Source organism: Gekko japonicus, unplaced genomic scaffold (assembly GCF_001447785.1).
Source record: "Gekko japonicus isolate JY-2015 unplaced genomic scaffold, Gekko_japonicus_V1.1 scaffold138, whole genome shotgun sequence".
Classification (NCBI taxonomy): Eukaryota; Metazoa; Chordata; class Lepidosauria; order Squamata; family Gekkonidae; genus Gekko; species Gekko japonicus.
This window is the reverse complement of record NW_015163096.1, coordinates 1,981,657-2,004,972: the sequence shown is the minus strand read 5'-3', so window position 1 is coordinate 2,004,972 and position 23,316 is coordinate 1,981,657. Positions and strand designations below refer to the sequence as shown.

The following is a 23,316-nucleotide window of genomic DNA, read 5'->3' as shown; positions in this document are numbered from 1 at the left end:
TAACCACTGCCTCCCTATCATCAGCCTCCACTTTCCAAAAACGTATAAATCAGCTCCTTTTAGTTTAGGTGAGCAAAGGATAAAGTGGGGGCTACTGTTGTTGTTATTCCTCAACAGCATGGAGATATAGAATCAATTACCTTTGTAAAAAAAATGCATGGGTTTTTCACGTCGTTCTAAAAACGTTTATGTAAATAATTAAATCTCCTTATAAATTAGGGCTGTACGCATTGAATATGAAAGTTGCTCCTCAGCTGAATAAACAGCGCTGGAAGTGGGAGAGGGCCACCCCCTCCATGTTTTTTATAGTTACTCTTCCTAATTGTCCCGCTGCTACCTCATGCATCAGATATCCAAGAAAGCTGACATGGTGAAGTTATATACAGCATTGCAGTGACCTCTTTGCAATGAGGATGCGTATCTATCCAATAAAGCCCAGACAAAATGACAGTGACAGCTGCCTTATGGCATTCAGCTTGAATGGAACAGGTTTGCTCAGAAGCGCCAGTAGCAAGCGTGACATTACAGCATGTAACACCAAGGAAAACATCTTGAAGCCCCATCCTGGATAAGTTAAACTTTCTCTCAGCAGCCGCAGCGGCTGTTTAGTGGAATCGCAGGAGGGAAAGGTGTTCTTCAAAGCCTTTGCATATCTTCTTGAGCTGGTTTTGATCTATGAATCTACTGACAGCTGAAACCTTTTGTAAGGTAGTAGTTTTAGAAGTCAAGGAAATAAAACTTCCAGTCATCAGGACCTGCAAGGCTGAAACTGTATGGGAGGCAACAATTGTAAGGGCCAGGGGAAGAAAAGTTCGATGCTGTTGAAAAGAAGTCAGAAGTTGCCTCCTTGGGAAGAGGCTCTTCTTCCTGGAAAAGACCCAAGAGCTTTACTAAAGCATGGACTACAATATGTCAATTTGAACCTCATAATGAAGGGGATGACAAGACTTCCTGACTTTTTATGGGGACTTCCAGAAGTCCAGAAACTAAACCTCTCGCACAACCAATTGGTGACTCTTCCTTCAGCTTTGGGAAAACTTGACAGACTGGCAGTGCTCAATCTGTGTGGGAATCGTTTGAGGTCTCTGCCTAAGGAGATTGGACTACTCAGGAACCTGAAGGTTTTATTTGTCAATATGAATTGCTTGACTGAGATACCAGCAGAACTTGGACACTGCAGGAAGTTGGAAGTCTTGAGTCTCTCACACAACTGCATCTCCCATCTCCCTTCAAGCATCACAGAACTAATAAGCCTAAGAAAGCTGAACCTTAGCAACAATCAGTTCATCTACATTCCTCTAAGTGTTTTTGCATTGAGGAATTTAGATTTTTTACATGTGGGCTGCAACAAACTTGAAAACATTGGAGAGAGTATCCAGTTTTTAGTGAACTTGCAGATCTTAATCGCTGACTATAACAACCTTCATGCTTTACCAAGATCTATCTGCTCTATAACTTCTCTTGAACTTCTAAATGTTGATTACAATTCTATTCAAATGCTTCCCAATGAACTTTACCAGCTTCACCGACTGCCCAAAATTGCTTGGAATCCAGTGGATAAAGGCCTTCATATTTCACACAACCCTTTGTCCAAACCACTGCCAGAGAAGGTAGAGGGAGGATTGCATATGCTCTTCAGCTATCTCAAGGACAGAAATCAGCACCTCTAAACTTTCAATATATCTGCAATAGACCCTACAGCTGTGCCTCCATCATACCATTGTATTTTTCTAATCAGTGGGTTTCTCACTGCAAAACTCAAGATTTTGAAGATTAAAGAGTTACAATAAACTTTTCTGAAAGCAAGTACATTGACTTTGTATTAACTGTGCAATGAATTATTTTCTAAAAAATGTTATGTTTCAGGAATGTTGAGTTATCCTTGGGGGGAGCACTGATTTACATATTCATTGGTATTCAGTTGTAAAAAGATTAATGTAGGGCCAATAACCTTTTTTCGGAGCATCTTTTTCCATGTTTCAGACTGCAGTAATATACATAGAATTTACTCTGTGTGCTATGAATTAACTTTGTGATGTTTGTGACACTTTTAAGTCCTGTTCACTATTTTGTACCAAGAGCAACTGCTACTAAAAATGATAACAAGACGCTGAAGTGGTTTTCTAGGAAGAAAGAATGCTCTAGTCATAAATGGATTTGTTATTATGCCATGTTTTTGTACTGGATACCACATATTACATTATTGCACTGGTTCAATATAATTAATTCTCCAAGGTTTGTGAATTCAGAAATGCAAGCTATCTAAAAAATAAATTATAGCAAGAATTAATGAGTAAAGTTTACAACCACTGAGGGAAGTCTTTCAGATGTTTGCGATAAAGACCACTAAATATTCTAAAACATAAACACCTGTTTTGCAAAACTTTGAAAAATGGTATCCCACAGAAATTTGGCTGCTAGTATGTTGAATTCGCACTTCGTTATTTGAAAAGTGAGGTCATGCCTCAATAACAATTGTATGATAATGATGCAGATAATATTACCCGAGGAACAACTGCACTCCTTCCGCATAACCCCTCCACACTTCTCTGCAATTTGAACTGCATGTTGCATTAACAAAGGATCAAGGGCACGAGCCCTGCTTTGCACTCTTACCAGCTCCCATTCATTTCACCAGGGTTTGTGCATCAGAGCTTTCTGCGTGTCCCTAGTGCATAGAAGAGATAAGCCAGAGAAATATTGCCATCAAGAGAGGCCCCTTCAACCAATGAAGCTTGAGCCTCTACTCCAAAATCAAACACTTGTTTCTGTACCTTTGGGAACCAATAGATATCATAAGAGCCTGTCTGTTGTAGTGTCCTTGTATAAATGTCCTTCATTAAAGTTTTCTGTTACAGTATAAATAGACAGCAAGTAAAAAGTGTTAGTCTGTGTAATTCTTCCCTGACTTAGTTTTCTTGGCTGCTGCTCCAAAATTTGTAGGAAGTGGTTGCCAGCTGCCTGGAGAAAATAATGTTCTTTCTCTCTACCAGCAGATTAATGAGTTATTTACCAACTGGTTATTTGCCATCATGCCATGAAAAGCGTCACCTGCCCACTTCCACACATTAATCCTCTATTAAAAGGACAAGAACATTTTACTGCAGGCTTGTTGGCAACCTTAACTCTCTCCCCCAACACTTACAGGCACACTCCTATTTAACTGGCCAAGTACACATTGGAGAGATGAAAAGAGAAGTGGATGTGTTCCCTTTTTCACTGGAATGAATCTTCCTGGGGAAGTGGTGAATGTGAACAAAAGTTTGGAATAGCTGAAGGTGAATAATAAGGGACATGCAAAACTGTAAATTGAAAGGAGGCATTGGATGCACGTTATAGGAGGGGCATATAGTCAGATATTGCCAGCCAATTTTTGCACTTTTCCCTGTACACTTGGGACACTTTATTCAAAGGGCTGTAAAATTGGACCCATTTGTCCAATACACTTTAAACCCCTGGGGAATCATTAGAAGAGAGGGTGAACTTGGTTCCCTGATATTCAGATACCATTTCGTGGTGGTGGGGGAAATCTGCTTAGGGTCCCTGCCACACGGCAGGGAATTAGGTGCTAGTACCGCGGCAAAGTTGGGACGGCGCGGCGGGATCTCACAGACCCCCCGAGCCGCGTCGCAACGCTCCCCGGCACGATCAGATGCTGGGGAGAATGCAGCGGTGGGAAGGGGAGCCTGGCGAACTGCGCATGCTCACACATGCGCAGTTCGGCCAGGAGCCGGGGATGCGCCGGCGCAAGGACGCGCCAGCGATCCCATGGCCAGCGTTGCTGCGGCCCTTCGGAAAGAACCACCTCGGGAGGTGGTTCTTTTTTGCCGTGGAGCAACGCTGGAAGGGACGGAAGCGGGACGGATCCGGCACGCTCCCCAGATGTTGAGGTGGGATCGTGCCGGTTTGCTCCGCCCCCGTTCCGTCCCGCTCCCGGCCCAAATGGGCTCGTATGAACGGGGCCTAGGATAACCTGCCATTTTCTACACATGGAAAACAATGGATAGACATCTGAGCTGATCTTCATGAAAAGCAAAAGGGAACCTGATAAATCTACACAAATGACTACAACATTTCCAAGAATTTTAAAAAGTGATACACCTTCCCTTTCTTACATTATGTTAAATATGAGACTTCGCGCAGCTCATTTAACAAAGTGATTCAGCTTTATTGTAGAAGTCAAGAACGCAGGCAATACCAGACAAAACATAGAGCAACAGGCTCTCTTTTAAACAGTCCGGGCTTGGGTAGCCACGTCCACATGTCATTAAACAACCAATCACTATTTACAGATAAAGTCCAATCAGAGTGCTTCCCTCCATAACATTGTGCCGCTCTGATTGGTGGACTTACAATCCTGTCCAGAACTCAAGCTCACTACAGTTCTTAATACACAACATCCCTCCACCCTTAGCTCGTGCATCTCTTGCGGGTGAAGTGCTTACTCTTAGAACATTGAAGTCCGTCTGCTGATGGCTCGGACGCTGTTTGATTCTGTGAGCCTAGGCACGGCTGGACTGTGGTTGCCGATAGCTCCCAACTTGCTTGGGCAGCTCTGGCGACGTTCTGAATGTAACGGCTTTTGCGCCTTGCACCCGAAAGATGGCGCTGTTGTGGCCTGCTCCATCTCTGACAGTGATACACTTACAAGTTCTCCCTGGGGTTGTCCGGGTCTGCAGGCACTGTTTCTCAACACCCACACCCCCAGCCAAGATACTTACAAGTCACTCATGCATACGAGTTAGTGTAAAGTGATACAAGACATTGCATATGAGTCAAGCACTAATGGGATTTGTTCCCGTCAAACAGTGTTCCCCTGGATTGGTCTGTTTCCGTACAGGGCCAATCAAAATGCAGGGATACCATGCTGCATGGAGCTGTGACTGAAACTCCAGGCCGAAACTCCAGGCTTGAATTACATTGCTGTACATTTGCAATACAATCACATTTACCATACAATTTCATAAACACATACGGCATACAATTACATTATATCACGCTTCCTAAGCTCCGCAAGGCATCTACAATCTCCGGATCGAGGTAGGTGGGGTCTGGCCAAACCTCAGAATGTCCATAGACTGGGCCCGGTGGACCTGTGTGGAAACAGTTCTCGGGTTCCTGGCTAGAGACCACATAGTCCCAATCAGTTAACAGTTCCCCGGGGTGGCTGGCCACCAGGGGCCACCAGGAGCGAGGTTGGGACAGTGACCTTCCACCACCACGATGTCTAACGGACCGCTAAATCTGTTGGAGTGGGCCTGTATGGTGGCTATTCCCGTGACGGGGATGCGTTGCCTGTGGAAGTCGATCAGCTGTACCTCACATGGACGCTGCTGGCATTTGTTCCATCTGGGAATCAGCCGATGAAGGGTCTGTGCCAAGACAATGGTGAGAGCCGACACCGAGTCGACCTCCATCTCGCAGGGGATGTTGTTGAGCAGCACCGTCGCCATGATCCTCTCTCCTGTTGGCAAGCTCGATTGCAGCACGGTTGAGTGGTAGATGCAGTCAATGCACCTGGTGTCGGTCTGGGCGGATCTTCGGTTTTGCTGCGGTGAAGTCGGTGGTGATCTCTTGGCTTTTGACGAGCGGCAAACCTGGGCGATGTGACCCGGTTTTCCGCACTCATGGAATTGTGCATCGTGGAACCGGCAACCCCGGCTGTCGTGGTGCCCTCCACAGCTGGCACAGTCCAATTCGGGACCCGGTTGCCATCAGTACATTTGGTGGTGACCGGCCTTCATTCGATGAACATCTCCGTCCTTGCTGTCGGTTTCGTCCTAGCTGTCATGGTGGATTGACAGGGTGCGGCGGGACCCAGAAGGCGAAGTGGGTTGTTGGACCTCTTCGGTGGGCTGCTCAGCAGCTTTGGTAGCAATAGCCTCCTCGTAAGCAGTCTGGAAGGTGAGCTCCCTTTTAGCTAATAGCCGTTGCTGTAGCTTTTCATCCCGTAGGCCACAGACCAGCCTGTCTCGGAGACGGTCGTTCAGGTCGGTGAATTTGTATAGCGCTGCCGTTTTCTGGAGCGCTGCCACGTACTCAGCTATGGATTCGCCCTGGGCCTGGTCACGCTTGTGGAAGGCGTGCCTGCAAGCAATCTCCAATGGTCGGAGGGTGAAATGTGCCTGTAGCTGTTTAGTGATTTCAGCTAGCAAGGTTGCTGACAGCTCGGCCGGCGCCACTAGCGTCCGGGCTAGGTTAAACACGTTCTTCCCACAGACGCTCAGGAAGGTGGCCTTCTTGACAGCTGGGTCTGTGATCTTGGAAGCGGTTGCATAGAATTTGAACCAGGAGGCAAAAGTGTCACAGTCCTCTGTGCTCACATCAAAAGGCTCGAATTGGCTCACGGTGGCCATGATGGACCCGATCTGCGGCAGCAGCAGCACTGGTTCTCTGGTGTCTGTTGTGATTAGCTCTTGGGGCCAAGGTGACTCTGCCTTGCCTGGTCAGTGCCTCGCTCTTGAGGGCCAAGGTGACAATTCCTTGCCCTGTAGTGATTGCTCTTATCGTTCTGTGGGGCTGCTTACCCACTGCATCCCATCCTTGTCACCAGTTGTTAAATATGAGACTTTGCGTAGCTCATTTAACAAAGTGATTCAGCTTTATTGTAGAAGTCAAGAACGCAGGCAATACCAGACAAAACATAGAGCAACAGGCTCTCTTTTAAACAGTCCGGGCTTGGGTAGCCACGCCCACATATCGTTAAACAACCAATCACTATTTACAGATAAAATCCAATCAGAGTGCTTCCCTCCATAACATTGTGCCACTCTGATTGGTGGACTTACAATCCTGTTCAGAACTCAAGCTCACTACAGATCTTAATACACAATACATTATGATATAGAATTAAAATGATAATTTTCCCAGGACATACCTCTACTATAAAAAGCAATGCAGCAAACATCTTGTGCAATTCTGTTCTAATGCCAGTTCTTGGAAATTAAATTTTCTTATTTCTGCTTTCTTTTCTGTATAACTGGTAGGATATGTAGAACGGTGCTAGAAGCACCAAAATTAAAGTTAATATATTGACAGCTATTAAAAATATTATTTTCACTTCAGAAACAAGAATTTGTGTATCTGTGAAACGTGCCTTTGAAACTGTGCAGTCAGCAGTTCCCATATATCAGATGTAATGATGCAGAACCGGGAATAATGCCTAAGAATTTTGTGCTAATGCAGTACCTCAAGAGTGAGCAGGCTGCCCAGATTTTAGAGGATGTAAACTTGATTTGCATCTCGCTTGTAACTATTTAGGAAGAAAATTTAGGACACTTAAATACACTTTTTCAGCAGCTTCAGGTTCCTCATGTACAATTAAGGAAAGATTGCTTCCTGAAAAGGTGTGAAGTTGAGGGAAAGTACAAAGAGATAAATAATGAGTTGGATCCAGACTAGATTCTCCAGTGGCAGAACGGAACTTTCCTCCCTGCCCCGTCCCACTGCAGCCCACTTAATCTCCATGAAATGCTGCTCTTGGGGGATAGCAGAGCCTGAGGAATGACATGATGGGGGCCTGTATGGGAAGGGGGAATCTGTGGAAATTGCTGATTTAGGCTGGATCCAACCCAGTGCCACATATCAGACAACAAAAGTACTGCTGTTGACATATCAGCTGAATATAATACCAAAAAACTGGGTATGTTTTTTGTTATATATTGGGTGCTCAGCCAAACTTAAACACTTTGTAGTCCTATTGGTGTAATTAGGTTAAAGCACATGTTTAATTGTCACATTGAACAAATTGGACTTAATTAGGCCATAAAACGGCCTTATATTGAATCATACCATCGGAGTCAGTTAGTCAGTCAGTCGGGTAGACTATATTGCCCTACAACAATACCTTAAAAGAGGATTACTATTAAAAATATACATACAAAACCATATAAAACCATACATACAAAACCAAGTATTTTGCAAACTACATAATATTGCATTGTTATTGTTCAGTCGCACAGTCGAGTCCGACTCTTCACGACCCCATGGACCACATCACGCCAGGCCCTCCTGTCTTCCGTCATGCTCTGGAGTTTGCCTAATTTCATGATAATATTGCATAATGTTACATAAAACAATTTGTTACAAAGTATTGCTCATTTTTGATAGTTTTTTCCTGACGTAGCTTTATAGCTGATTGTAAAAACATGGCTACCTTCACTGATATTTCAGTAGCGGGGTCATTCAGAAGACGGTGCACTTTTAAAGCATAAGGAAGGTCCGTCATGTTGGCTAAAATAGGGTTTAAATATTTAAAACATATACCTACATAAAATTGGCAGTGCAAACAGATATGTGAAACTGTCTCAATGCATCCAGAGTTACAATGGCAAAGTCTAGCCATTTTTGTTGTTGTTGTTCAGTCGCACAGTCGAGTCTCTTTGCGACCCCATGGACCAGATCACGCCAGGCCTTCCTGTCTTCCGCTGTCCTCTGAAGTTTGCTCAATTTCTTGTTCGTTGCATCTATGACACTGTCTAACCATCTCATCCTTTGCCGTCCCCGTCTTCTTTGACCTTCAATCTTTCCCAGCATCAGGGTCTTCTCCAGTGAGTGCTCCCTTCTCATTTGGTGGCCAAAGTATTTGAGCTTCAGTTTCATTATCTGGCCTTCCAGGGAACAGTCAGGGTTGATTTCTTTGAGGATTGACTGATTTGTTCTTCTTGCAGTCCAAGGGACTCTCAAGAGTCTCCTCCAGCACCATAGTTCAAAAGAATCTATTCTTCGGCGCTCGGCCTTCCTTATAGTCCAACTCTCACAGCCATACATGACTACTGGGAATACCATTGCTTTGACCATGCGGACTTTTGTTGGCAGGGTGATGTCTCTACTTTTTATCATGCTGTTTAGGTTCGCCATCACTTTCCTCCCAAGGAAATCTTTTAATTTCATGGCTGCTGTCACAGTCTGCGGTGATCTGGGATCCCAGGAACGTGAAGTCTGTCACTACTTCCACGACTTCCCCTTCTATTTGCCAAGGAGTGATGGGGCCGGATGCCATGATCTTGTTTTTTTTGATGTTGAGCTTCAAGCCCACTTTTGCGTTCTCCTCTTTTACCCTGACCAAGAGGCTCTTAAGGTCCTCTTCACTTTCTGCCATTAGAGTGGTATCGTCTGCATATCTGTTGATCTTTTCCCCAGCAATCTTAATTCCGGAGAATTAAGTCTAGCCATATATACTATATTATTATATTTCCCATGCAAATTGCTGATGGTAGTGCATTAAATCTTGCTAGTGAAAAGCCTCTGCACTGTTGTGGTGCTTGTATTCTAGATAGGTATGGGGTCATTCGGCCTACCGTGATGGGAATCTCAAAGTTCAGAGGGGAGCAAGATTTGTTGGCTAAGCTGTATAGTTTTTGTGTTTCAATGTCAGGGGCCATTCGACCTACCGTGAGGGGAATCTCAAAGATCAGAGGGGAGCAAGATTTGTTGGCTAAGCTGTATAGCCTTTGTGTTTCAATGTCAAGGACTCTGCGTTCAATCATCTGAAAAGCAGCCATAAAATGGAGCATAAGCAGTGAGTCCAATGGGATGCTCATGGCAGTTATTTTGTTCTCAATGTGTAGTAGCCAGTTAGACATGTAACCATTTGTTGTATAAGGCTCCCTTGGTCTACATTGTAATGTAAATGCAGCCAATATTTTACTGTCACTAGCCACGCACCAGATTCCACAGAATTTAACCCAGAGTCAGTCTTGCCTACTCAGACTGGCAGCAGCTTGTCAGAGCCCACAGCTAACAATGAAGTACACGCATTCAGGAACGGTTATACTTTTATTGCAAAGCTATAGATGCAGTAACACAGGCACTGTTAAAAATGGCGGCAACCAATAGAGCCTAATAGGATATAGGGTCTTCGTATGCACCCCCCCATGGCATGGGCCAATGAGGTACCCTCCTGCGCGGGGGATAAGTTAGGAAACCGTTAGGTGGCTAAAGCTGGGAACCAGGAGTCTCTCACGGTACATGGGAGACTTCCAGACAATACAACTTCCTCCTGCACATCTGTAGAGATAAGCGTTTCAGCAAAGGCAGAACAGCAGGGATAGGAATGCAATAGCAATTAACAAGACACAGAATGAACTCCCCAACCCCCATGGCAGCATAGCTGACACAGCTCAGGTAGAGGTCTTTCACATCACCTACTACCTCATCCTTTAAATGGTAGATGCCGAGGATTTAATCTGGGACTTTTGCATGCCAAATAGATGCTCTACCGATACAAACAGCTCCTAATTTCAGGGACTATAATTAAATGATTACCCATTCTAAATGCCTTCATTGTGGCCCTTGTATGCAGTTGGAGATATTTCAGTATGTTTTATGCCTGAGATATTAACCACCTGAAAAGTAGGGGATTTTTTTTGCCATTTATCAGTAGTTAGTCTGTGATGTTATTTGACTATGATAGTGCCATATGGTAAATAGTATGGAAGTTTAAGAGAATTTGGCTCTGTCGTAATATTTAGGATCCTGCTTGACAAATGAAAACCAGCATATGGTACAAGGAAAAGGTCCCCAGACAGAAGATGAAAATAAATGCAAACTAGTGAGATGCTCATATAGAGAAGGGAGTGGAATATAAAGTGGAACACAGGCATTTTGGAAGTGGTGATGGTGCTGAATAACAATAGTAACACCCTTTGTCCCAGTAAAAGCATCTGGATAGATGAAGAACTGACATTTAAAGTCCCAAGAACAGCATCTGGTTAGATGAAGAACTGACATTTAAAGTCCCATTTTCTCCAAAACATAATCAAATGACAATCCAGATAATGACACTGTGAAGGTTCAGTGCCTTCATAAGGAAGAGAAAGTCCCCTCTCCGTGGCACTAGGACCCTGCTTCAGACTCCATCATCCTGGCCGCATGGCACAGCTATATTATACCCTTGCATTTCCCTGTGGGCAGACCTCCCACTCCCTTGTGTACCAACCTATGCCATCGACCTTACCATAAAGTGGATAGGAATTGTTAGGATTAGGGAGAAGAGCTAGGCCACAAATGGGTTTGTTCTTCAGTTTAAGTGAAAGCATGATGATGAAATTTAATCATTCAGGTTGTTTCCCATTAAAAAAAAAATCACTTCTACCAGTGTAGTTCCTGAATTTTCAAACCTTTCCGTTTGCTAAAACTAGAAATAGCAGGAATATTTAATTAACAAAAATATGTTCAGAAAGAATGGTGGGAAATGTACACCCAAAAGAAAATTTCTCTCCAGATCAGAAATTTTATAGAAATGTTTCTCATTTTCTAAAATTATAGATGTTGCCTTTGCCCAGAAGTCTGCAAAATGCAGCATAGCTTTTAATTAGATGTATTTTGCCTCAAAGGCTACAGTTCTGCTCAGTGAAGTTTAAATCCCATTGATTTCATTGTTCCCATGGATTTCAGCCTAACTGCTTAAGAATTGGAGACTTGGAAGTTTAGTGCCCTTTGGCATATAATCAACCGACATCGTATTTCAGAGGTTTTGATTTAACTAATGTCTAGGGTGTTGAAATCCCATTTCTTGACAAATCCTTCTTTATACAGGAAAGATAATCCCAATGTGTTGTATCAATATTTGTCATTCTAATAAAAGAAGTGGAAGAATAAAAAGGCAGAGAACATAAATAACTGCTGGCATGAGGAAGGTTTACAGGTACATGACTTTGAGGCAGCAACATTGCATCGAAGAACAAAGCAATTTTTTTTTTTTTTATAGGTAAAGGTTCCCTTGCTCGAAAGCCAGTCGAATCCGACTCTAGGGTTGCGGTGCTCATCTCCGTTTCAAAGCCCAAGAGCCAGCGCTGTCCGAAGACGTTTCCGTGGTCATGTGGCCGGCATGACTAAACACCAAGGCGCACGGAACGCTGTTACCTTCCCACCGAAGTGGTACCTATTTATCTACTTGCAATTTCTTGCTTTCGAACTGCTAGGTTGGCAGGAGCTGGAACTAGAGACAGGAGCTCACCCCGTCTTGCGGCACCTGGGTCTTGAACTGCTGAACTACTGACCTTCCACAGCCTGCAGTTCAGCGTCTTAGCCACTTGAGCCACCGCAGCTCCACCATCCTAAATCTGGGTTTCTAATATTTCAGAACATATGTTGAAAAGGTGTTTATAGTGATAAAACAGCTATGGAAATAGTAGTCTCCTTTAAAGCTATAAACAGCTTCCATTAGTGTAAATGTTCATTATAGCACTTACATAATAAAAATGATCAGAAATATCTTGTCCTATAGATGAAGTCCTTCCAGAATTAGAATGAATCTCAGTGTCACAGTAGAAAGCTAAAAGTTTCTTCTTCCTGTGAAATTCTTATTTTTAGCTGTGATGTAGTATGAGAGATGTTAACCTTTCTACAAGTATAAGATTAAATGCTCTCGGTGCTGTTTGTTTGTTTGTTTAACAGAAAACAGAAAGGGATGCATAGGTGGAAGAAAGAAAGTTATATTTACCTGGAAACTTTCTTAATGACATGAACACATGTTTACTAGTTGGCCATTAGTAGTATAATCTTAGGCAAATGTATACCTTGATAAGCCCATTGAAGGACTGCACAGTAGGAATGGCTCAAAACAGCTTGAGTATCTGGAGGATTCTTGAAAATCCTGATTGTAGGTAGATTAGCAAAAAGAGTTCCAGTAGGAAAAAAATTCATACAGTATTACACACAGTAAATGTTCGACATGTTCGCATAAAGCTTCATTGCTGATTTGTTTCTTTTTAGCCTATTGCTGGCTTTGACCACAAAGCTCATGATGAAGACAGGACATAGAGAATGGCTTAAAAGTAGAGTCTCAGCTTTATTTAGGGTGTGCAATAATTTTTTTTTAACTTACTGAAGGACTATGATCCTCTTAAACCCCATAAACTTGTCCAGGCAGGCTTGCCATTCAGTTCATTGTGATAGCTAATACAAAATATGTTGAGGGCAATAACATTTTTAGAAAGGCCTAACCTAAACAGCATGATAAAAAGTAGAGACATCACCCTGCCAACAGAAGTCAAAGCAATGGTATTCCCAGTAGTCATGTATGGCTGCGAGAGTTGGACTATAAGGAAGGCCGAGCGCCGAAGAATAGATTCTTTTGAACTATGGTGCTGGAGAAGACTCTTGAGAGTCCCTTGGACTGCAAGAAGATCAAATCAGTCAATCCTCAAAGAAATCAACCCTGACTGTTCCCTGGAAGGCCAGATAATGAAACTGAAGCTCAAATACTTTGGCCACCAAATGAGAAGGGAGGACTCACTGGAGAAGACCCTGATGCTAGGAAAGATTGAAGGTCAAAGAAGACGGGGACAGCAAAGGATGAGATGGTTAGACAGTGTCATAGATGCAACGAACAAGAAATTGAGCAAACTTCAGAGGACGGTGGAAGACAGGAGGGCCTGGCGTGATCTGGTTCATAGGGTCACGAAGAGTCGGACTCGACTGTGCGACTGAACAACAACAAAACGTCTGTTCCTTAATGGGGGTGATGGGGAAGCCAAGGAAGCAATGTGTTTCCCCAGGCTCCCCATTCCTGAGCTAGAAAGCTTTCCAACACCTGGTTGGCAGGTTGCTGTGATGCCAACATTAGGGGGGGGATCAACTCCCTCACAGAGGTGGTCCATTACCCAGCCCCCAATAAACTGTATGATGAGGGCTTTCACAGTAATTACAATCCATTTAATAGTGGAATATATTTTTGTGTGCTGAAGCAGTTCCAATTAACTAGTCAGACTGTTTTAGAAGGTCCTTAAATTGTTTGCAAGTAAACACACTCACATGGTGAAAATAGGCTGTTATATAGCCCTATAAATAGAGCAAGACCATCCCTGATCAAGTTGAAAGCAAAGATAGAAGAATAATCTCCTCACAATTGCAAATTAATTCAGTTTTGATTGAAGTCTGCCTCCTCCCTATACACATAACCATGTCAGTGCATTTTGCAATGCACACTTAATCCCTTTCCATATAGGAAATAAAAAATATTAAGAATACACTTTAATGTGATATTAATATGTCTTACCTCAAAACAAATGAAACTACAAAACATTTCAAAAACCTTGGAGTCAATTCATTAAAGAATCCCTGCGTATCTTTATATGTCTTTGCACATTCATCTTAGGGTCTATTGAGAGGAATAGCCTGCAGACTAATAAAATCTTTTACTGCTATTCGAGGAGGTTAATCCTTAACTGTTGCAGTACTGATGAATTCTCAGGGTACTGACTGTCTTGCATACATTTTAATTGTGAATTTTTATTGTATTTATTGGTTCTATTGCATTTTAACTGTGTAAGCTGCCTTGAGCCAGTGCTGCACCGGCAAGGTGGGATATAAATTGGAACAAATAAATAAATAATACATTGATCACTTTTCTGGACTGGGCTTGCGTCTCACCTGAGCACAGAGACTTTACAAAAACACAAAATCAATTATCCCCAGTTGATCCATGGAGCTAATTTAAGACAATGTAGTATCATCTGAAAGTCCCAGCCTGAATAATAGACACTGGCATGCCCGCTGGTGCTTGCTTAGAAGACATTTTCCTAAGTAGTACCTGATGTACCCTTTTCAGGACATGGGTGCTTTCAGATGAGTTGGAAAAGTCAGAATATATCTAAATCTAGCATTGGGTTTCTGCCATGTACCAGTTTTAATGGCAGCCTGTTGTTCTTCTGGATCCTCATATGTTGATTTTAATGGCACAGAGTCATTAGATCACGAATAAAGGATGCTGTATTGATAAAGCTTGACAAGGAGAAGAAGAGAAGGTTTTTATACCCCACTTTTCTCTACCCTATGGAGACTGAAAGTGGTTTACAATCTTTCTCCCTTCCTCTCCCTACAACAGCATAACAGACAGGTCACAGGACCAATGGGAGTAAGGAGCCGAGGAGTCCGAAGGCTAGCACTAGCATATATCATGTGGAGGAGCGGGGAATCAAACCCAGTTCTCGAGGTTAGAATCCACCACTTGGACAGAACAATCCTGAGCCACGCCTGTGCTGTGGCAGCTGGCCATGGCGCAGCTACAGCACCACAAGTTGACTTCCTAAGGGGATATTTACATGGTGGCCAAATGGGAAAAAGGTGCCCCATCGGTGTTGCCAGCCACTGTGGTGGTGGCATCCATGGCAATTCCACTGCAGCGTCCCTTAACAGCATTGCGGTGAGGTGGGGGCAGCATAACAGACAGGCCACAGGACCAATGGGATTAAGGAGCCGAGGAGTCCGAAGGCTAGCAGCCATCACTGGCAGGAGGTGGAGAAGAGCGGGCCACAGGAGTGGCCATCCTCCTCTGCCACATACACACCCATAAAGAAACCAGCTCTTGTTACAATCCCCAGCTACCTGTTAGTGGGGAGGGGGCATCAACCATCAGCCCCGTTGGCACGCCGTGGTGGCACTCTGCACACAGAGTGCACAGGGCACCAGAGGCTGACAATGGGAAAGATACATGGATGTCATCATGCCCCCTGCTCACTGCTGGTCATGGTGGCCAGATGCCTCCCTACACCATCAAGGGTGTCCTTGTGCCAACTTGCATGCCACCACCACTTGAGGCACAGAGGGAGGATAGGTGAGGTGACAGGAAGGCCTGGAAAGACTAAGAGAGGCCTTCCAGGAACCTCTCAATATGCTCCTGTCCCTCACCAGTGTCCCTTGTTATGCCAAGAAGCAGCTCCAGGTGCCCAGCTGCTGCCATTATAGATGCTCCAGCCCCTCCATCCATTGCTAGCCCCTGGCAAAGGCTTCTCACCACTCATGACAGTTCTCCAGTCACTCCTGCTTAGTTGCTGCCCACATGCAGGAAAGGGAGGGTGGGATGCAGGTTCTGTGCTCGGGGACCTGGAAAGGGGCCCAGATCCCCTCCTTTCTCCAGGCCACCAGCAGCCTTGATGTCGCCACGGCTGCTTCAAGGGGATGCCCCAAACTGCCTGGTGCATGGGGTCCATGTGCATCTGTGGGAGCACTCCTGCCCCCTGGCTGCCAGGAGTGGGAACCACCATGTCCAGTGCAGCTCAATGCCTCTGTTGTTGGCCAAGGGGAAGAATGGGGGTTGGGGAAATGGTTCCTTGCTTACCTGTTCCTGCATGACTGCCTCTTGGGATCCCAGCAGACAAGCTGCTGTACCTGTGGGGCCTGAAATCTGGGACAGCACAGCCACACAGTGTGGATTTTGCTCTTCTGTTGGTATCTTCCCTCCAAGTGCTTGCCCAGCAATGCTAGGTGCCCTGTCTGCGTTTTGCCCATCAACCAAGGGGCGTGTGTGCTAGCTCTAAGTCCATACGGCAGGGAACTGTCAGACAGCATTCCATGCTGCACGTCCTATCTCTGGAGTTGTGGGATAACCTCCTGGAAACATTTGTAGGGCAGGGTGGGCTGTCATTGGTTGTCAGGGATGGAGCCGACATGGGGGTGTGCTGATTGGGTGCACACTTGGTCAGTATCTGAGCTGCTTGGGTTCCTGAGGCCGTCACCACAGCTGCCTGGGGGATGGAGTGAATTGGGAGTTACCATGGTTGCCAATGGGCTGTGCTGGCATCTACACCAGCATAATTTTGCACCTGTTCTGGTGGCTGTTCCCACACTGCAAATGGTTTGGGAGCCAACTGGCTGGCAACACACCCCCTGGCATGACTATATTTCCACCAGTGCAGGGGTTTGTGCCGTTACTCTGCCAGTGTGTGGCTGTAGTGCAGCTGCAGCAGTGGAAGTGTGCCGTGCTGCACTATTCATGCCCTGTGTCAATGTAAACATCCCTTACACTGGTGTAGATCTGAGTTACAGCAGCATAGAGATCAGTTGGCTCCCTATTCCCATTCACCCCCCCCCCCAAGAATTGCTCTGTTAATCACTACCCCATGCTAGCTCTCAAGACAAGAGAGACAACAGAGTGGGAATTTCCAGATGTCCCTTTTATTTGAATTGATAAAATAGGAGTGAAAGCCTTCAAACATACCTCTGCCACAGCAAAACAATAAAACTCTAGAGCTGATTAAAGGTTTTTACCTGTTATTCTACAAATATGTCTTTTGGCACCCTGAGCTAACTAAACAATACTGTGCTCATGTTTGTCAATCACAATCTGCAAAAGAGATTCTGCTGAGCATGCCAGCGGACTAATAAGCCAGGAATTGAAGCCAGATTCCAAACGGTGTTACATGACCGTATTTGTGGGAGTTTCTAAATCTGAGAATACAGCCCCTTATAGAAACGTTTCATATAGTCCATGGTAGAGGTTGCATGGCTCAAACTTTCAAAATCAACCCACATCATACGAAGCACAGCAAACTGCAAATACAGAGTACGTGCATACAGGGTTATCCATTCAAAAAGTGCACTGTTCAAAGAATCTTTTAGGAAAAGATTCTCATAGCTCAAGCAGTTATGCCAACCAATACAATATCCAAAATGTTAGGAAGAAGGAAGGAAGGAAGGAAGGAAGGAAGGAAGGAAGGAAGGAAGGAAGGAAGGAAGGAGCTGATCTGTAGTCTAGAGGAATGTTCCTTTTCAATCCAAAATGAGATAATCATTTAAGTCCTGACTGTAAAGTAAAACCCTTCCACTCCAAAGGTACATTTTTCATAGCCCTCTAGAGCAGCGGTGTCAAACTAACTTGTCATGAGAGATGGATCTGACAGAAATGTTACTTTGTTGGGCTGGGCCACGTGTGCCATAAAATTAATAAACTTCATAAATGACACAGGCAAACCCCATTAACAATATCACTCAAAATATAAACAAAAGCAATTTATTTGTGGGAATGAAATCAATTGATTTACTGGGGAATCCACAAAAGCCTCAATAAAGCACATGCAGCCCTATTTTTTTTTCTCAAGGGATATCATAGAGGGATCTTACATTTCCAAATCAATTAGTTACTTTTTTGTATATATAGCACTTTTAGATGAGTCATCTTCCTTGCAAGTAAATGCAAGTAAATTACTTGCAAGTACACATACCCCCTGTCATGGCTCAGGTGGGGTGTCACCTGATGCTGCCACCACTCTGGATTTAGGATCCCTTGAGAAGGCCCAGAGCACCCTCCCAAGACCTTCAGACCTCCCTTTTGGCCGAATAATAGGTGTGAGGACCAGGCAGAGTACAACAAGGAAAAGGTTTATTTTATAGGAGGCCAAACAAACAAGGTGCAGAATAATAACAGTAAGTGGGTGAAAAGAAAAGAAATAAAATGCCCTAACACGTCTAAATATATACTGTCCCTAGCTCACTATCTCCAGTGGCCTTAGACTACTCACCCTTTCCTCAGGATGAGGGCTTCTTCCCCACAGCAGCCTCTCTTCTGGCTCTGTTCCCTGGGAAGAAGAACAGCTTTCCTTCTTGCACCAGTTCTTTTATTCCCCAACCCTCTTCTTCACTATTGGTCAAAAACAGCGCTGTTCATTCTAGTGAGGAAAAGAGAAGGAGGCTGCCTCTCTTCTGTGGTTGCTGGAGCTGCTTGTATAGGATATCCATTACAAGGGAATTTTGAACTTTCAGGGAGAGATTTTCCCCATCCTTCATTCTTGTTTCCTTTCCTCATAAAATTCCACTAAACTGAAGATGTATGTATCATAGAGCCAAACAAGGTAGATACCAGGATATCGGTGACTTGATTTCCCAAGTAATTTTTTTAAGGGGCGGTAAAGACCCGCCCCCCTCCAACTTGGATTAGATCTGCGGTAGGTGGGGGAGAAGGCCTAGTCTTTTCTCTACTTTGTTTTACTGGCCTCAAATGACTCCCTTGAGATTCCTCTTGCCTGGGGCAATTGGCAGGAGACTTACCAGGCAGGGGAGGCCTTGCTGGTGACACAATGATGTCATTTCTGAATTGTGCCAGAAATGCATGGCATCAGGCAATACCAGTTCCCCCTGCCACAAATTCCCCAGCCATTTTTCCTGAAAGGCCTTCCTGTTCTTCCCCTACTGAAGAAAACATACATGTTTCCAGCAATGTTCCCTCTAAGCTTGTGAGCAAAAATTCTACTTTGTGAGCGACTGGTGTAAAAGTTGTGAGCGAGCAATTTGACTACTGCATGCATTAGCTTGCTCTGGAGCCCTCCTTCCTGAGCTAAGACAAAAATGTGTGAGCCGGAAGCTAAAAAGCTGTGAGCTAGCTCACACTAACTCAGCTTAGAGGGAACAATGGTTTCCAGTATGTGGTCTGTATGTTTAACCTTGCGGGGAAAATAGTAGCCCCGGGGAGGCCATTAGAAGTTAGGAAAGCAACATGAAGAGACATGATTAAAAAGAACCGTTTTCCATTATATGGCCCCCATCTAGATTGGCTGCTCTGTTGCTCCTGCTTCCCAAGAACAATGCTCAGGAAACCTTCACTCAGTGTCTCAGCTGGTTGGACCCTCAGTCATCCTAATATTACATACAGAAACCATGTGTATGGGAGGCACCCACCTGCAGGAGACAGAAGAAGATTTTTTTTAAATCTATTTAGAACACTTTGTGGATTCTTTCCACATCTGTCACTCCATAAAAGCAGAGGTCCTTTCAGGGGGGAACGCGGGGGACCCCTGGCGCCCCGGGTGAGGTACGGGGGGGCACATGACGAAGCCCTGCCCCCTGCTTCTGGCCGCCCCGCTTCCGGCCCTCATTTAGCCAGGAGGAGGCAGGAGAAGAGGGAGGGTAAGTTGCTTCCTCCCTGCCTCTCCCCACCCCTGCCTGCCTGGGGCCAGGGAGGGCCTTCGCGGGGCTTCCTTGCACTCCTGCCGGCCTTGCAGGTCCACCGCTGGGCCCCTGATGGGGCTCGGCAGTGGAGCTGCAAGGCCGGCGGTGGAGGCCGGGACCATTGGGGGCGGGGTGTGTGGCCTTATGACACACTTCCGGTGATGTCAGGGGGTGTGGCCTAATGACACACTTCCGGTGATGTCAGGGGGTGTGGCATATGCTAATGAGTTATGCTAATGAGTCCCCCTAGCTCTTTTTCTACGAAATGACCCCTGCATAAAAGCCATTCCAAAGTACACCCCCTGGAACATATATGATTGCATCAGAACAAACCCTCAAAAACTTGTCCAGCAGCCTCTGTTGCTCATCCACTTCAATGCTATTTCCACCTAATTTAATAAGTAAGAACTTCCTGGAAAGTGTATGATTTCTGTTTGTCCGGGGTCAGTGGGGGGGCTTCCCACAGCTTTGCCTCCCAGGGATCATACCCTCTGATCCTGGGGAGGCGGAAAGGACCAAGGCCAGCCCGACCTTCCCCATGGCCTGGTCTAGAAGCCCAGACTTGGCTGGGGAAACTCACCTGGCTGGTGGACAAAGACAGCAGAGGCGAAGTGGCAGGATGCAGCTGTGCTGGCCACTGCAAGAGTGGGGCAGAAAGCCATGGTGCAGCAGCCCTCAGCACCCATGGGGGCAAGGCCAACAGCCATGATTGGGCTGCACTCCTCGTCGACCATGGGAGTGCTGAGGAGGCCCCAAGAGAGGGCAGCTGCAACAGCCACAGACAGGGAGGCACAGCCAAGGAAGAGGGTGGCCAGCACTCTGGTAGAACTGTGAAAGCCTCCAGTCACAGCAGTGGTGCAAGGGGTGGGGACGTATCCCTAGGAGGGAGAAGCCAAGGCGGGCCCGGGCCTGGGGCTTCCAGCTCCACCCTTGGCAGGCCTTATCACAGCACAGGTGCATTGGATGCTGAGGGGAATTAAGTAGGAGGGAGGAGCTCCAGATCATACCAATAATCAGGGTCCCAGCCAGAATGGCAGGAGCAGGGGCCAATGGGAGGCACGAGGAAGGGCCTGGCAGGAAGAGGGGTGGTATAAAAGGAAACTCCAAGCAATGGAGCGGGGAGGAATTAGGACTGGAGACCCATTAATATTGTTTATGAGTATGTTTATTAGTTTTTATTGTAAAAATGTTTGGTCTAAATTATCTTGTAATTATATGCAATGTGTTTTATAGTAGCTGTTTGTACGTTTGGCTTAAGACCTCTGGTCAATAAAGCTAATAAATGAAAGGAAAGGACTGGCGACCCAGGCAGCGCAATAGGAGTTGACCAGTAGGGAGGAGGAGGACTTGGGTGGACCGAACCCCCTCCCCTCCCATTCTGAGGCCTGGGAGATCCCCACTGAGGCAAGTGGCAAGACAGCAGATGACAGTGTTCCCCAGGGGGCGTCAATGGGGTCTGACACTGTTAAGAACATAAGAACATAAGAGAAGCCAATGTTGGATCTGGCCAATGGCCCATCCAGTCCAACACTCTATCACACAGTGGCCAAAAATACCAGCTGCCATCAGGCGGTCCACCAGTGGGGCCAAAACACTAGAAGCCCTTCCACTGTTATCCCCCCAAGCACCAAGAATACAGTGCATCACTTGCCCCAGACCGAGAGTTCCTATCTATACCTTGTGGCTAATAGCCACTGATGGACCTTTGTTCTAATATGACATTAACTCAGCATATAACTTTAGGCATTATAAACTTGCAGTGCTTCTGATGAAGCCTCTCACCTACTATATGTGGTATATCCTGAATGTCCTTTTCTATTTTCACAGTGCCATTTCATATCTTCATGGGAATTAAGGCAAAAAGCAATGAATGTCATTCCCAAAATCCCTCCACCTTGCAAGCACTTTTATAACTGCAGGATAACAGTGGGCCATTTCCACAGATTGGGTCTAAAAGATTCACATTCTTCATCTTCAGAAATACCAAAGCTGTTATTTCAAGGTTATTTCTTTTCAATATCCAGGGCTTTTTCTTTCTTTCTTTTTTTTTTTTTTGGCAGACCTTCATGCCATACATGCACCACTATGTGTCACTGCTGAGAATGGTGACACAAAGCTGAACAAAGAGAGAAGCTGATTACAGAGGAACTCCTGTTGGGAAGTAACTGCTCATTAATATGCGCTCTGGACTGTCATACTTTGAGTCGCTCGCAAAAGGTTGCATGCAGTGGTGAAAACCAACTACATCTTCACCAGTGAACCTTGCCCATGAAAGGAGATGTTAACAAATTACTGATGACAGATGTCAACAGCTGGCACATCTGAGCTAGCTTTGATCACAGATTAACTAGAAGCCAGAAAGGAAAATCTGCACTCATGTTCATGAACTGTTTTAGAGTGTTGCAGTTACAAATCCCATAAGGATATGCTTTTCTTGACAATCGATTTGTCAACCTTATGCAGATATGTTTACTGGTTATCATCACCTTAGATGGGTTAAGCCAGGCATGCACAATTCATGATTCATCAAGCCAAATTTAGCTCAATGCACTTTTATTGTGACCTACCATATGCTTGATACACACACATTTGTACAGTCTCAGGCAGCAGTAAAAGCAGAATATGTACCAAGCAACAGTTAGGCCGCTATGTATGAAAAACAGATTGTGTTCATTTTGGTGAGGTCATGACGTGCTACATCTTGGTTAAGCTTTATACATCTCATTGGTGCGGAGACGGCTGTGTAGCAACTGAATATGCTTTTTTGATGAAGAAGAGATTAGATATGAAAGGTGTTTTCCCCCCTTAATTTTTCTTTTTTACTTTTCACATGCTGGTGCAGAGGTCATTCTTCTCTAATATTCAGGTAAGCCTCCAAACTCACTGAGGGTTGAAGAGGAAAGACAAGAAGCACTGAAAGAAGTCGAGGGGGAAAGATGGGGGAGATGTTATCTTGTTGCATGTTAAGTGGCAATAGTGCAAATGTTCATAAATCTCATCCAAGGCTTCCAGATTAAGTCTGCCATCCCCTATCAGCTCTTTGTCAAGAGTTCCCCTCCAGTGTAACATCGCACGCTCTCTGCCTGCCAGTTCAAGCATGTTGTTGTTCCAGTCTTCAATACAGATGGTGTTTTGGATTTTCAGGCTTTGGGTATCAGTATCTTTGCCACCAGCAGAGCTTCATATTTATTTAAAACCCAAATGGCTGGAAGCATTGCTGGTAGAACTACAGAAAGGGCAATTTCATTTACTTCCCCCTCTTCAGTGCAGCTGCTTATGCTGCATGGCTTTTAAACCATGAGGGTCCCCCAACACTTAGCATGGCATATTTTGAGACTCATGGGCAGCTACTGGGGCTAGAGCGAGGCATGTGAAAGCCTCCTTCTGGCACAGCATAGAATCCAGCCCTTTTGTGGCAAATGAAGACAATGTTTTCACATAGCTTTGTTTCCTTATTCCATAGTCCAACTATGAACTACAAGGCTGCAAAATGCAACTGTTTGGTGTGATGGTTAAGAGTGGTGGCCTCTAATCTGGAGAACCAGGTTTGATTCCCAACTCCTCCACAGGCAGCTGCTGGTGTGACCTTGCGTCAGTCATAAGTTTGTTCAGACCTGTTCTCTCAAGAGCAGTTCTCTCAGAGCTCTCACT

General features: G+C 45.1%; 1 protein-coding gene across 1 annotated transcript; it reads left to right on the top strand.

The window, feature by feature from the left end:
• Positions 1-578: 578 nt before the first annotated feature.
• On the top strand, positions 579-2,105 carry LRRC30 (leucine rich repeat containing 30). The gene has a single exon (XM_015406602.1). The coding sequence runs from the start codon at positions 774-776 to the stop codon at positions 1,668-1,670; it is 897 nt and encodes a 298-aa protein (XP_015262088.1). The 5' UTR covers positions 579-773; the 3' UTR covers positions 1,671-2,105.
• The last annotated feature ends 21,211 nt before the right edge of the window (positions 2,106-23,316 follow it).